Source organism: Pectinophora gossypiella, chromosome 8, assembly GCF_024362695.1.
Source record: "Pectinophora gossypiella chromosome 8, ilPecGoss1.1, whole genome shotgun sequence".
Classification (NCBI taxonomy): domain Eukaryota; kingdom Metazoa; phylum Arthropoda; class Insecta; order Lepidoptera; family Gelechiidae; genus Pectinophora; species Pectinophora gossypiella.
The window spans coordinates 8,495,578-8,512,112 of record NC_065411.1 but is presented as its reverse complement, the minus strand read 5'-3'; the positions used below and the strand labels follow the sequence as shown (position 1 = coordinate 8,512,112).

Genomic DNA, 16,535 nt, shown 5'->3' with positions numbered 1-16,535 from the left:
TAACAAAAATCTACAAATGGTAGAATAAAATAACAGTAGCAACACCAATTTACAAAAATGGCGTTCTGTACAGCTGTGGGTTGCGCAATTTTTATGTAAATGTGCATTAAATTTGTAATAAATTCTAAGTTTTAAGTGCTAAAAATATTCCAGACTTTAGAGATGTTATTTATACATAAATTTGTAGTGTGAATATAGTGTGGTTTATTCGTATTTTCAGCAAAGTGCATAGGTACCTGTCATGGACCGTGTATTTTTTGTGTTGTGGTGATGTATGAAAACGATAAATAATGAAACGGAAAATAATCCTGTTGTGCAAATAATGTGACAATGATGGGAATGTTGTGGGTGGTGTTATTTGTGGCCTTGACCGGCGCGCCCCTTGGACAAGGATTGCCTTTGAGATCGACGCCGCAAGCCTACCCTCACGGTAAGTAATTTGTTACAAAAATCCAATAATTTATTACAAAATTCTCATGATCCACGTTTCTATTAGGACACTTACTCCTTAGACGTATAGCGTTAGTTGTTCTACTCATTTAGAAACAATATTTTCAAATAAGAAAATTTTGTTATTGTCTTGGGAGGTAGAGTAACAAAACAACTATTTAAAAATATTTAACCGTCTTCTAGTAGTTCAAGTAAAACACTATGAATGAACTCATTCCGAAAGCAATTATAGAGCTATTTTATTAATGTAATTTCTTTACATAGAAAATAAGATTGACTTTCACCCACTAACAACAAGGTGAATAGATGTTATCAAGATATTTTACAGCTTTACTAGTAAATTCTGAAGACTTCACTGAATTATAGCGATAAATTCTTATTTGCTATTTAGAGAAGAATAAAAAATACCTAGTAGGATCTGTTTATAAATTTATATCATAATATTAATAGCAGACATTGGAGTATCATAAGATTTTGGAATATTTTGTATTTATATTATAAATTAAAGGTAGATAATATATTTTTTCATCAATATTATGAAAATGGACATAAGATATAGATATTTCCCTCATACAAATCATCTTTAATATCTTCATGTTATATCTAACTGTGTAGTAGTTATATTATATAGGTATATACTATACAGTATACAGCTATGTCAACTTCAATATACTAAGGTATAGCTATGTCAATCTAGCACAGTATGAAGTCATATTATTCAGAATACTCACTACACTAAAATCCTCATTTACATAAGCATACACATAAACATATAAACATGTGACATAATAGTAAACACACAATAGTACTTGAGGATGCACTGAATGCTACTAAAAGTAACAGTCGTTAATAAAGGTAACATTATACTATGTTACTATTGAATCTATGATTGTCTCCTAAAGATTGCTGATCAGCAAGAAGGACACCTTTATGTTTGGTGCTCTTTCTGTGTGCAAAGTATTTTATATTGCTAATGTAAACCCCACTTAGTGTTTAGTGATATAATTAAAGACTAATGTTGACAGTTTCAGCTACCATTAACTCTACACAAATCAAGTTACATAGACCTACTACCCTATTACATAAACCATCAGTTAGAACACCCTTTGGTGTTTTATTTAGCATGAAAGTGAGGGTAAATTGGTCTTTTATGTTGGCAAAATCCATGATTAGTTGTACTTTTTTAATAAATAAAATTGTATTACAACATTCTCACTCTCTGACATGATTTGCCTAATATGCGGAGAAATGAAACCTGTAGAGCAGAGGATAATAATAAGTATTAACATCACCCATTGTTACAATTAATAGTTGAAGGTAGTTTAGTTACGTCACATTTGAGTGTAGTCTAATAAGTTATTTATTATTACTGCTGAAAAACTTGTTAGTCCACACAACAGGAGATTTTAAAATGTAAGAAAATGTTTTCTGATGAATATCTATATGCCCATTTATATTTTGAAGGTAGTTAAAACACGTTTTCTTTCAGACACAAGTGGGGACTCGTTAGTGGAGGCATGGGGCTCCACCGGTGGCCTGTACGCAGCGTTGCCGGCGCTGGCGCTGGTCATCACGGCTATAGGGTTTCTCTTCGGATGCACCTGGTGCTACAGACATAAAGACTGCAAGGTAAGAATGTCTTGAAACTTTTAATTTGAAGCACTATAATTGGAATATTCATTTTATACTTCAAAACTATGTTAGAAGTGACAATGAACAAATACTCATAAAGTAAATGTGATCTGTCTACAAAAATAACAGTATATAAAATCACCTATTCAATATATCATATTATAAATACCAGCTTTATAAACTTAGGCTGTTTGTACTTCAATAAGATAATGGGTTCTGTGAATTAATAATATTCTTTATTTCTAATTAAATAAAAAATATATGAAATGGAAAAAGAAACATTAAAAATAATTTTAACGCAACAAGACAATAGGTCTAATACTTTACAATGTAACACAACATTTAGTTTACTTTCAAATCATTACTATAAATTTTGTATTGTATATCCAACCTCACACATATCAAATTTAAGTACAAAATAACACTATCTTACAAAATAAGAAATACATAAATTAACTCATTAGACATTTAGTGAAACTGTCTGTAACTGCTGCTTGTAATTAGTAGAGATAAACTGAGTGAAACTTGGCCTACCTAGTTAACATGTAAAGCTATAAGATTTATTTCGAAACAGAATGTGAAATGTTATTTATTACACTATAAAATTAACATTAAATATTTGACTCACTCCTCAATTCATTTAAATCATGGGTTAGTTATTCCAATGATCTACTTGGGGATAATTACGATTGTGAGTGTTGCTAGATTCGTTGACGACCGGCTGGCGTACTCTGGACAATATTACGAATACACCCCATGGAGATAGACTTAAACGGCCTACGTGGCCCAGTGGTTGAGCGTTCTGCTCACGATCAAGTCCCGGGACGAATCCCGGTGGGGACAAATCACTTTGTGATCCCTAGTTTGTCCTAACCAAATTGCACGCTGATCACCTGATCCAGAAGTAAGATGATCCGTGCTTCGGAAGGCACGTTAAATCGTTGGTCCCAGTTACTACTTACTGATGTAAATACGTAGTCGTTACTTAAGTCACGTCAGGGGCCTTTGGTGGCTCTATAATAACCCTGACACCAGGGTTGATGAGGTTGGTCATCCACCTCAAAACCCACACGATAGAAGAAGATAGATCATTTTACTGTTACAATAAATGAAGTGTTTTATGATAAAATTATACATCTCTCTTTATTTAAGAGCTTCGCTCTTGTCGGTGGAGTAATCGCCATTACTCCATAGATAGGGCGTGTAGAACGGTGGTTGCCCCAATCGCCTTCCGTTCCGCAGTACACCGACCAAAAAATCATCTATCTATTGTTAAAATTATACATAGATGGTTGATAAATCACATCTTCTGGCTTAGCGTTTTCTTAATCTGGTCAGTGCCAGCACCTTCTTCTTACTTAATCTTCTCCAGTTGCATCCTCAAGCAATAAATTATTAATAAAATAATAATTATTCTCATAGCTATCTAAATGTTTTGATAGTTATACAAATAACCTGTTTATTATGTTTATTGATTTGAGTATATAGGGCAATGCTATCAACCATTATAAATATTTATGATATTCTAAACAGTTGCGCTTCTATTTATTAATAACAAACAACTAACATGTAAGAAGAATTACCTTATTACAATGATTAACATGCGTATGCATGGATTAAAATATTGTACAGTATATTTTTATTTACGTTCTATCTGTATTGAAAAGCCATTTCATAACGCTCGGAGCTAAACTGAACGCGTCACCGACCGGGCAAGTACCCTCAGCGCTCCCTATTTTACCGCCCAAGCTGCAAATGCCATCTGAGGCAAATCTACATAGTCATATCGGAAAAAAAAAGTGTTTGTTTTGCTATATTTTATGCACGCGTAACATGCATACGTAGCGTGGGCTGAATCACAAATCTTCATCAAACAACCTACAGTCACTGTTGATACTAGCTAGCTAATAGCGTTCTAAGATAAATATGATGAACAATATATTTTCAGGCCTTCAAGTTACCAGCTTGCATCTTCGCTTGCAAGATGACAGGACGTAATCTATTTCGACACCTTCGACTTATCCGTAATGCATTGAATGCAAATATCAGTCATAAGTAGCTATCAAAACAAATGCCGATTACGATTATTGTAGGTACTTGCTTATCTGACAAATCGTCCATTGTCAAATACTTTTCATAATAGAGAAAACGAATTTATCTTCTTCTTCTATCCATTTGACATCAATTTACTAACTCGCCGCATAAATTCTGCTAATCCGCACGCCCTTTCGTGATAACATCGTATTAACGAACACCTATCATCTTTATTAAAGTTTCCAATACACGCTAGCTTAACCTATTTACGATTATCTATTGTTAACAAATTATTGTAATCAATTCATAATAGCAATGCTCTTTATGTCGATACAAAATAGTGGTTGTATAGTTCAAACTATAGTCCAATGCTATCGATAAATTGACTGAGAAGCGAAAATAGACTTAATAATAAAGTCTAAAGAAATAATTCTAAAGAAACAGATGATCCGTTTTCTGTACCCAGTCGGGACCCCACCAACCCCCGTTCAAGTGTCGTGGTGGAGTATGCTCGGCATAACCTTTATGAGGGGAAGCCAGTGGCTAGCAATGCAATACTTTTTCATTTCAACTCATATAATGTAAAGCACTAGGACTGGGATTTATGTGTGTTGAATAAAAACCCGGCAATAAAAAACATGATCTGCATTCAATCACAAGTTTCCTCTACAAACAGATTGAAAGTTAGACTACTGAATATGTAAACTGAATGTAGACGGGCTCACGGGCTGCAGATAACTCGCAACACTATCAAAAATGCATCCTCTGTCGAGGCTCCTATATGTGCAAATACAGCGCCCGTCACACACACACACTAAAAGTAAAACCTAGAGTGCAGCGTACTTGTTAAATGTACCTAGGATAATCCGTACATACGTGTTAAAGAAGTCGACTAACCCCAACGTATCTTGACATTGTTTTCGTATGTCATAGAGATGAAGGTAAAAATATTATGATGTCATTTATAAAATTCATCAAACTAAAAGCGGCTGTAAGGTCTTTCTATATATCGCACGCATTTACAATTTATTACCTATTGGATTTCGAAACGAAAGTTAGATGTAATAAATTACAAAATATTTATGATCAATTTGGTTTCTGTTGTAACGTTTAGTTTCATAAGTCTATTAAGGTTAGATTATGTGAGAGTCAGAAGTCGCATTTACCTAGGAAGTCCGAACAATACCTTCAACATTTTTTCAGTCATTAAACATTAATAACAGATCTTCCTAAAGTGCCTCTTCCACTAATGAAGGTCGGCTCCGTATATTACTCTCTGTCAAGGCAAAACTTTACCGAAGTGAAGCCAATTAATTGCAGATATTTACGTAAAACACACGGCCTTCTCTTCTCCACCTATCTGAATATGAATAAATTTAGGTATAATAGGATTTATGATGTAATTCTTTAATAAATAATTATTCTATTGTGGAATTGTTTTGCATTACCCATTAACGCCGTGTTATCACTTAAATTTCTCGTTGTTCAAGTCAATTAATTATAAACAATCATTCAACTGCTTAATCGATGATTCATATTATTGTTCCGCCGATATGGATCAAAATGGCCACATTTATATATCACAGCCGCCCGGTGAAATGATGTCAGGTGGGCTGCGCATTCTGCTGGAAAAACGACTTTACCCTCATTGTTACTTTTTAGAACAGCAACGTATGGGTACACATACGTTATACAGATAGTCATAAACCATATATACACACGCACATCATTGAATCTTAGGGTTTATGACTGTTTATCTGTCTCAAAAACTGATCTCCAGAACTTCTAATGTTTGTCGGTATAGCATCCCCATGTTACTATTTAGGGAAAAATAGAGCAGTAGTTTCCCTTTTGTTTTCTACCCCACAGTACTCTGTCTGACGCGAGTGGGTTGGCGCCCAGGGTAGTCTAATGTTATTGACTTGAAATTCGAAATAGTTCTAGATAATGTTTAGACGACGATTTTTTTACGCATACTGGAAGACAGACATGCAATATCTGAAAATTTCACGACGCGACGCGTCATTTATTGCTGCGTATGACGAGCCCTTAGTGTGTACTAATAAAAGTTGCAATAACGTATGAGGCGCGGTCGTCGATCCCCGCTCCCTCGGTCCCATTCTGCTTATTGTCACCTATTGATCACATGAGGACTCATGAAAAAAGCGTTTATTAAGCCTCACTGATAATCAACAATCCCCTATTGTCGTTGCAATTCCATTCTTCGGCTGTTATGGGTACTTGGTATTATAGAAAATCAAAATAGAGGTATTATTTGTCAATAAAGTTTTATTTATTTACAACCATGTTGACCCTGTGTTTTATCTTCCTTGGGTTTTGTTTTGCTTGCGATTGCTTAATATCACTTTTTAGATGTTTGTTTTTCTTGGTTTAAACTACGATCAGTCCACTAGACTATAAACAGTTTTGTTGTGTGGATAAGTGACGTGTCAGGACGTATACCAGTGTCACAGCCTCCCACTTTATACAACATGGCTTCTCTTCAGTCGTTTCCACATTTTCGAGGTCTGAAAGCTTCAGAGCTTTCAGACCTCGAAAATGGTATACGTCCTGACACGTCACTTATCCACACAACAAAACTGTTTATAGTCTAGTGGACTGATCGTAGTTTCCGTTTTGTTTGCTTTTTGTTGGCGAGGGGATTCGGATGATCGGTTAATCGCTCTAGATGTTTCTTCTGGTAATTCTTGATATCTCCAGCGACGGTTGGCATGTTAAGGTATTCGTGTATTTCTTCATTCTCGCTGAACCATGGTGCATTTGCAATTGCACGTAGGATGTAGGTTGATGCACTTTTTAGGTGTGGCAATTTTTTCTGCTACCTTCCTACTTCTAGATGAACAATGAAAAATACTAATATTTAAGTAGAACGCCCACCCTCAGTAATCATCTTAAGAGTAACACATTTATTTACGTGACCTCGAACACTGTTAAGAGTATATATCTCAAGAATCGCTGATCTAAGCGTATCATGCGGTGAAGCCATTTACTTGGTCGTCATCCACCTTCATTTGTCACCTTCATGCTATTACGCCGTTTGCCGGTGAGACAGTTTTATTTGCAAATTCGTGTATAAAAATATGACGAGATCGCACGACTAAAATAATTCTTATTGTTTTCGTTTTACGTGAGTAACACGTCATCTTGATATAAAGTCTTTTGTATTAGAAATAAAAAAAATAATAGCTTTTTGTTGTACTAGCTGCTGTTCGTTGCATCATCTGCGTCTGCGTGGTATCTTTTTGATCCCCCTAAGGGTTGAATATCAGAAAACCCCTTATAAATGCTTGCCTAAATTCATCGTCATTTATAAGGTATCCTTTCACTCTAGGTTCAACAATCCAAGTTTTAGCAAGCGGGATTTTTTTTACTTTATTGATCTGTTGTTTCTGTGCAGATGAATCGATTAGTCATCGAGTTCACGCTGTTTGACTATCATGTGTCAATAAAAACTATTGAAATACGCAATACGCTCCAAGGCTAAGTGAGTGCTCGAATACTGATAAGGTCAAAAGTACTCTAGCTTAAAAATTATCGTATATCACTGACTTCATAAGTATTCCGAGATATTGATGTACAGCAGTGTCTGTCTGTGTCGAAGGCCTGGGGTGCTATTAAATATTGGAACCTTTAAATTTGGTAGTAAAGTCACATAAATAGTTATTATTTTATTTTAGAAGGTAATAATGATGACGGTCTTTGCTAGTGGATCCGGGAGTGGACCCTCGCTATAGCCCCAATGTGGGTAACCTCTATGTGCAGTGTGATGTATTAATGTAGCGAAAACAAAAAAAATAATTTACTGTAGTATCAAAATGTCACCTACTTTTACTCCATTGGTGGAAAACGAGACACCTCTAATTTCTATCAGTACTTTTCTCCACCAAGTAAACAAAGCAGCAGTTACCGCAGATGACCAATAAGATGAGTCACTCACAAGATGTCACTGTGACAATTAGTCACGACGTCACTTGGCACTGGCCGGCATCTATTCTTCGCGATGATTCGCCAAACGTGGTGTCGATGACAAAACACGACGGATACTTCCGCTCTGCGCTGAAATGTCGAACGGTGATATGGGTCCCGAAGTATCACGGATGTTTGAAGTCGGGGGAAATAGAAGTGTCACTTGCCATAATTTTAATAGATAGAAATTGTCATGATAAAGGATGAAGGCTTGTCCACCACACAATAGAACTCACAAGTTGAGGGCAACACTTGTCATATGTATATCCAAGACCTTTTATTCTCTTTGCGCCATGACATGTTACGCGGGAGGTATCTATGTCCCACTGATGAGTAATATTTATGTGACCAATAACCTAGGCTAATGAACATTGTCTCATGAGGGACATAAGGCAATGATCGACCTCACCGAGCCTGGTATTAGTTTAGTTACCAAAGGCCTCTGATATGCTTCATATCATCATATAACAACTACGTACTTAAGTAAATAGCTCAAATCGACGAAAGAAGCCTCCTAGTCCTAGCTGACGACAGCAGTCTTCTACATTGCGCTCTTTCTAACCTGCTTTTGCGGAAGCCTTAAGTTCATTGATTCCCAGCCAATTAACTCGCTGTAAGGGAGAGGCAGTCACCATCATTCTAATGGGAATTAATTAAAGGCAATCCAATTGCCTGGATGACAGGCGGCTATGACAGGCGCTTCCGTTCATATTGCAAATGCTATTCATGCACCAGCCAATTACTAGTTCGTACTGGTTAATGTATCTCATAGCTTATATGCCCTTGCCTGTTTATACGAAGACACTTTAGAATAAATCGACACATTAGAAGTACGTTCGTGAGTTATATTTACTGTAAATATTCAAATGTAGGATGGCCTAAGAAGTTTTGAATTCCCTGGCGTACACACGTAGTCCTATAGATGGATACCTCTTTCCATAGCCTAGTTTTATAGTTTTCTCTCTACGAAATTCAAATTATTGTCTTCCGATTTCAATTTTTTTTTAAAGTTAAAAAAGTCGGCATCACGATGTGAACCTAATTCAAACATAAACTCTTCCAAACCGTCGTTAACATAATAACTATTACTAATCATCTCTTAAGACGAAACATTCATTACAAGGCAGCTGCATTTGATCTTCTAATCAGCAGACGCCAATCAAGGAACAGTCAAAAACAATCCTTATAATACTCGCATCAGAATTCAAGTCACGCTGCTCCATATACGGTGCGGGTGATTGCATCTATTACATAAGGCTTAATACGAAGTGCCTTAGTCATAGGTCGAAACAAACAAAAAGTTGTGATAGCATTATCTGTGGGATGTCTGAGTCATTATTGGCGCCCACCTGTCCGTACAATGCATACATACATGTGTGTACGAAAATTGTAACATTTCAGCTCACATACAAGCGTACTGTGCTTTGCTATATAGATATTATAATATCACGTATATAATCTTGGCTACGATATGTCTATACATGACGTACCTGCACCTATATTCTTTATGCTTATTGGCATTTATAAAAGTTCTTGCCTCCTTTTATTTTTGAGTAGTACGGAAATATGCAGTGCCAATTTTTAGACTCTCTTGGCAAAAAGTGACTCAGCACAGTTTTTGAGCTAACGAAGATGTGTCCTTTGCATTTTTTATGATGTACCAATTATAATTAAAACACGAATCTATCGTACCTATTATTCTCATGTACTGAATTGGTGGTGCTAAATTACCTTTTAGCGAATAGTAAGAGTAGTTAAAAATGGTTTATCTTATAATATTTCTCGTATATATTGGTATGCGAGAACGTCCTCATTAAAATGTAAATGAATATAATAACACTTCGTTTCACTAAATCTGTTACTATAGTTACTTACATAATAATATTGAACAATGCTTTGCTTTTTAGTCTGATAGCACTAAAAATAATGCGTCGTCCTTCACTTAAGAAAATCACCAAATTGTAACAATGTTTCCCTTCCACTGGTTGCCTGGAAGAAATTGCTGCTTAGCAATAAGGCCGCCAGATTGTACTGTATCTATCATCATCTGTGTAATTTTATTTTGTATGTTGTGTGCAATAAAGTATATTTGTATTGTATTAAGACGAGTGTGAGACAGATAGAGCCAGTTTTAAAAACAAACAAACTAAATTATGTTTGAACTGCCAGAATCGGCAACACTTTTAAGAAAAAAAAGCAGAATAACCGGTCGTAATTATATTAATGTTCGTTTTGGATTTTCAATCACATGTATAGTATTATAGTGAAAGTGAAAATGGGACTAAGATCCCCAAATGTCTACATACAAAGATCATTATTTTATATAGAAGAGATATACCAACTACGTATCGGTCTTGACAGGAAGAACGCGAAAATTCCCTCATGTAGCACGCACGTGTTCCGCAGTTATAACTTATAACACGAGCAATCAATGACTGCCTTGCCTTTCCTGTTTCCATTGAGTTTTCTCAGCATATCAATTTAGTTCCGCAAAACGTTGCAATTCTGTGTAAACCGTGAAGGCTTTAATGATTGCAAATTGACGTGTTATTGGTTGTCTAGTCGGTTACAAGAATCTGTTTGTGCCTAAGTACTGTTTAATAAAATAAAAATAAACCGTTTGAGTCAAGGGATTATCACTTATCGATCAATTATATCTCGCGGTAAAGTCAAATAACATCGGGTTATCGGTTATTGTGATGGATGATCCTGATATGTACAACATCCATTTTGACATCATCTATAATGGTGCATTCACGGATAATTGGCTATCCGCAACGCTTCATCAGTGTCTCACAGTAAAGTATCATTACGGCGTCCTGTTTGACGGAATTACACATGAAATACTTAACCTTGACGTATTCCGCAGTACCCACTGTATAACGCAGATACCATACTCCATTGTCAAGCTCAAGGGGCGGAAAAATAACGCGCGCCAAAAATATTCTCACCCACGTTATCGCGATACAATTCCACGTGAATTCTTAGCGCGGTGGACTTTGAGATGGTTTGCGCTAAAAACCCTAGACTACGCGCGAGACATTCACACGACACAGCTACTATTTTACGTTTGCGTTCTTTACACGCGAATGCGAACTTTGTTCTTAAGGAACTGTGTACTAGGAGCGGTTGAGTAGTCAGAGAACGTATGTTGGTTGTCTGACGATGCAGTGGCGCTTGTACTTGGCATGGAGCCCGGGGCGGCGCACCCCGGAGCCGCGCCCCTCCCACGCCCTCATCGCTTCACACCTCGCCCGTTGCTGCCCTGATTCGCACTCTAAAACAATACCAGCTACTCAGCGGGTAATGTAGCAGCACGTGGAGCCACATGTCGACAGTCACACAGATTAGTTGCACAGTCATTCAAGTATTCGCGGAACGCGCACTATGTGCCAGTGTAGGTATCATTTGTTGTGTCGACCTCTTCTCTCTTATTTATGATATGTTGTTGTGTATACCTATTTATAAGTCTGAATTTATTTTACATGGCTTTTGTAAGGCGCGTATCATATACATTTGAAGAATGTCTTTATTTACCGTTACTTTTATTAATAAAATTCTCGAGATACAATCAATAAACTATTCGGGCACAGGCCAATGATTTTCGAATTTGCTTCCTTTAATGTTTACTTCATAAATTATTATCACGTAATCGGTAGTAAAGGAATCGTGAGAATACCCGATAAATATGTTTCGGAAGTATGTTACTTGTATTGGGCTGGTTTTTCCTACTGATTGGACAGACAAGCAGTAGCTTCTGTAAAAAACATAGACCTGTCAATTCGTCAGGTTACGTAAACGGACCCAGTGAGAAACGTTGAGAGATGATGGTAATAATAAGTAGAGTAATCGTCTTCCAGAGACCGAACCTTCAATCCAAAATCAATAGTCACAAATCAAAGTGAATTAAGGTTGAAAAAACTCAACGTATCGGGAAAGAAAAATAATTGGTTAGACTACACGAACTTTTTGGAAGTAGCCCAAGAGTCGTAAATAAACTTTGACGTAGGCAGGTAGCAAATTTGTAGCAGGATGATTCAATATTTTCCGACGGTGAGGAAAACATGCGTCTCCTCGATAACAGAGTTAGCACAGATGAGTAAGTTCGCTTGGCCGTTCTGCAGCGGCATAGTGATAACGACCGCGCATTGAGGTAGGCTCACACATTCAGCCCAATTTAGATTTTTAATGGCGTTATTATACACACTGTAATTTTTGTTGTGTAATTGACCGAAACTAGCGTAATAAATGTGGTTAGCTTTTTTATAGTATCTTTCAAAATAGGTAATTGAAGAATTCGCACGTTAATCACGTTTACGTTTTCTGTTTTTATTTGAGGACAGAAATATTTGAAATACAGGCCTACGTGAAGCGGTAAAAAACACGTTTGTTATTGTATGTAGGTCTCATTATTATTATAGTATAGGTATTCTGTTTTTCCTGTCAATAATCCTTTCAGGCGCAAAGTTTCTCAGAAATCTAATCTGTCTTCAGTAGCTTAGTAAACTGTAATCAGAATTCATTGCGTTACTATATGAGTGGTAGACATCTTTATATCCCTAAAAGTATCATCCGAAAAACATGTTTTACAACTACGTAATTTTAAAGTATCTACACATGTTGTGCATAATCAAAGTTATCAAGATAATGATCATTCAATTAGACTCTTAGATATCGATTTAAAATAAATTATCATACATACATACGCAAGTACAATCAGCTGTGGAAACATCGTAACATAAGATAAGAAATACCCCTTATGCTATTGTAGAAATGCTTGAAGTGTATAGTAAATATTACACATTATGTTTTGACTAAATAAGGCTGCACGTTTTACTTTTAATAATAAAACATTATCCTAGTCTAAACAACATTTTTGTTTTGTGAAAAGTAAAAAATAACACGTGAATAGGACATTTCAAACAACTTCGTTTACATACCTATTATAAAAAATGTGTTTTATATATTATCGCGTAGAATAAAAAAGACCGCTGCTGCACAAAAAAATATGAATTCCTCCAGTGCATGGTTCATAAAAACTTGCAAATGCAAGTCAGAGGAGTGACATTACGTAGCAGAAAGAATGCTTCTCGTTTGCAGTAGAACAATAAAAGCCAGAAATTGGGTCACGAGGGTCGCGACTATTACCTAACATGCATACGCGGATATGAAAAGCATTTCACCATCCTGCAAGATGAGTAGATCTTGATGTTTAGACTTGGAGATCTATGGATTTCCTGTAGTCTAAATTTAAAAAATTAAAGTATATTTATATTGAGTAATATAAGTAACTCTTGATTTACTAGAAGCCAAAACAGTTTCGTACAGGCCCAAATCAAGATGACTAGTGACATAGTTAAGGCTGGGTTCGATAGTACTACGTGCTCTTTTGAACACATTTATAAAGCTATCTATTCTCATAAGATAATTATAGTACCCAAAAATAACCGGTGTATGCCGATACCTGGAGTATCTACCATGGAATTTGTATGATGATGTATCCTATCTATGCTTACCCTGAAAAGCATATCCCATGAGTATTATGGTCAGTTAATACATGGTAAATACGCAGTCGAGTGTAGATGCAAATGATCGCAAACTACAAGTCACGTCTCACTCGTTACATCAGTAATGAGTACCTCTCATTCCACCGAGTAATGCTCATCCTTTGCAAGTTTATCGCGAGGGAAACAACAACATTACATCCTGGCCTTGATCAGGTATTAGAAATCCTAGTGAGCTAGACAGTAGATCTTTATTGCAGCAAACCAATCCGCCCTTGATTCAGATACGCTTTCAGAAGTTTCACGGTGTCGCTGAAGTAACGATTATACACAATGATGATGATTTTATTCTCTATAATGTAAGAAGACAAACGTATCATCCGATTCACTTATTTCTACACATAAACAGTCTATGTGTACGTGCCACTGCTGATCACAAGCAAGGGCTGTCCCCGGGACTAAATAGTCAAGCACGAGAAACACCGAGCTAGACCCCTTCGTTTCTTATCTCTAGTTTGGTGGTCAAGGCTCCAACACATTACTTGATTACATAACAGAGGTTCTCGAACTTATTTCTATACCTCTCTGTATTACGGCTTGTTAATAACTTTTATTCTTCAGCAATTAATATTTTCTCAAATCTGAGCAATAAGTATAACTCAAACATGATATTTTGAAAAGTCTAGGTGTTAAAAATGCCACATCAACGTAATTTATCTAAGTAAGCAATATTGTTATTTGACATTTTATGCGCAAATGTCCAATTCCAATATTACATTTTAGATTAATTGTTTCATTGAAGAATTTTAACCCCCCTATACTAAATTCACCATTCCACGACATTGGAATATCCGAACATTCATCAAAAGTGTCGTGCATCAGTTCGCTTCCGAATTGGCGGGTCCCGCTCCATTAGTTAGATTGCCAGTCGCCCCGCGCCGGCGCATTCACAGCGTACTCCTATCTATCTACCTATCCACATATCTGTTGTGGCATCCGTCAAAATCATTTGAAATATCCATAAACTGATGATGATAATATAGGGTAACTTATTTACACCGTGTAGTTATACTATTTTACGTATTACGTTAAAAAAGGGCATGTAATATAAATAGTATGGAGCGGAAGGCAAGAGGGAAATACTGCCCTATTTTACCCTAAAAAAGTAGCATGGAGAATGCTACACTGACAAGAGCGTGGCTCTTTTAGTGCGATGAATACTATGGAGCCCAGCCTTAGCCATGTCAGTAGTCATCATGATTAAGACCTGTACAAGACTGTTTTGCTATGCCTCTAGAAATCAAGAGTTATTTATATTACTCAACTGTACCAGAGTAAAGCAGTATTTACGAAGGAGTATGACGTGAGGATACTAACGACGACATGTTGTTTACTATTTAGTACCGATGAATAAATATTCTATTACGTACCTATCTTTACTATCTGCACATGCGCATCGCGATGACTCACGCGCACCAAGCTCTAATCACAATGTGCCAGAGCTCGCATTGGACAGTCAGTCAGACCCGTATTTAGAGGACGCAAGATTTTTTAACTATCCACTTATTTTCGCATTTCCAATATTATAAATACAATTTTTAATGCACAATAGGTGACCCGGCGCACTTCGTAATTACCTTTTCCCATATTTCATCGTTCACCACGAAATATAAGAAACATCTTTCTTCTACCTAACCTTCCCTGGACTTTTATGAATACTTCAAGGCTAAAATTAGCCAAATCGGGTCGGCCGTTCTCAAGTTAGCGAGACTATCGAACAGCAATTCATTTTTATATGGTAATAGTAATCACCGACAAAAAAATGCGAATTTTATGCTTCTATGCTGTTCTGGGAGCAAATAAAAACATAAAATACGTTCAGCTGCTTGTCTTCCCGGGTATGTCGTAAAATCCAACAGAGAGATTGTGTTTTGTAACATGATGGATTAATGTTATGAGCGATAGGCTGATCACCATAAGGTTCATCATATCCAGCTTACGACATCGTATCAACAGTGGGTGCAAGTTGTCTTTGATTACTTGTGGCTCTGCCCACCCCATTAGGGATTACGGGCGTGAGTTTATGTATGTATGTAAATGGATGATTGTTCTCAATATAACATCGGTTAAGATAAAACCAAAACGGATATCGTATCGTGCCGTTGCGCTGCCGCAATAGTTGTACCTGCCTGAATCTCTTGTTTCAGATGTTATCTGACTACACAAATAGGAAACTTCCAAACCCTCAAACTAAATTCTGTAACATTCTGGGTACATATCTGTGTGCCGCGGCCAGTTTATTCATATCAATGGACTCCTGTCTTCCATATCAACAGTTCGTTGTCTGCTAACTTCGTTAGGAACCTTGCCTTTATCGTTTGGATGTTGGCGGTTGTTGACTAATTAGTGTTTGGAATATTGTGCTGTACATACAATCCACACATGCTTTTGCTTGCCTACTATCATCGTTTCGTGCACTGCGAAGCAATTTACTGCATGTCAATCGAGTTATAAGAATGTCAACGTCCACAGCGGTATTCCAATAATTTTGGCAGGCCCGCGGTATCATTCATTTCAATCTATTTCAGTTCGGATGCTCGGAATTTGCATTGTGGGGAAGTGAAATGCAGGCATTTCATGAATAGCATTTTTCAACGGCTTACTTAAATTACTACGTTGCTTTCTGTTTAATTAACAATTAAGGCTTTGTCCGTTTCTTAGTAGTGAGGGTAACGGTTCCATTTACGAATTCATCCTATTTCTAACGAAAATAACTCTTCAACGAAATGTGCGGTCTATATATTTGGTATTTATAACGAAAAATAAATATGATAAACTGTGTTGTTTAAAGTGTTATATTAAAAGCAGAATTGTAAAATATGTTGGTTGTATATATTTTTTATCCAAAACGTGGAACTTGTGTATTTT

At 36.5% G+C, this 16,535-nt stretch overlaps 1 protein-coding gene across 6 annotated transcripts in view; it reads left to right on the top strand.

Annotated features, from left to right (window-relative positions):
* The first annotated feature begins 52 nt into the window (after positions 1 to 52).
* LOC126368681 (uncharacterized) overlaps positions 53 to 16,535 on the top strand; it is a 43,224-nt gene continuing 26,741 nt past the window's right edge. For all 6 annotated transcript variants that reach the window (XM_050012777.1, XM_050012779.1, XM_050012778.1 and 3 more), the window contains exons 1-2: positions 53 to 430; positions 1,940 to 2,079. In XM_050012777.1, coding sequence (XP_049868734.1) covers positions 331 to 430; positions 1,940 to 2,079 — 240 coding nt within the window. In that variant the 5' untranslated portion in view covers positions 53 to 330. The remainder of the gene's footprint in view (positions 431 to 1,939; positions 2,080 to 16,535) is intronic.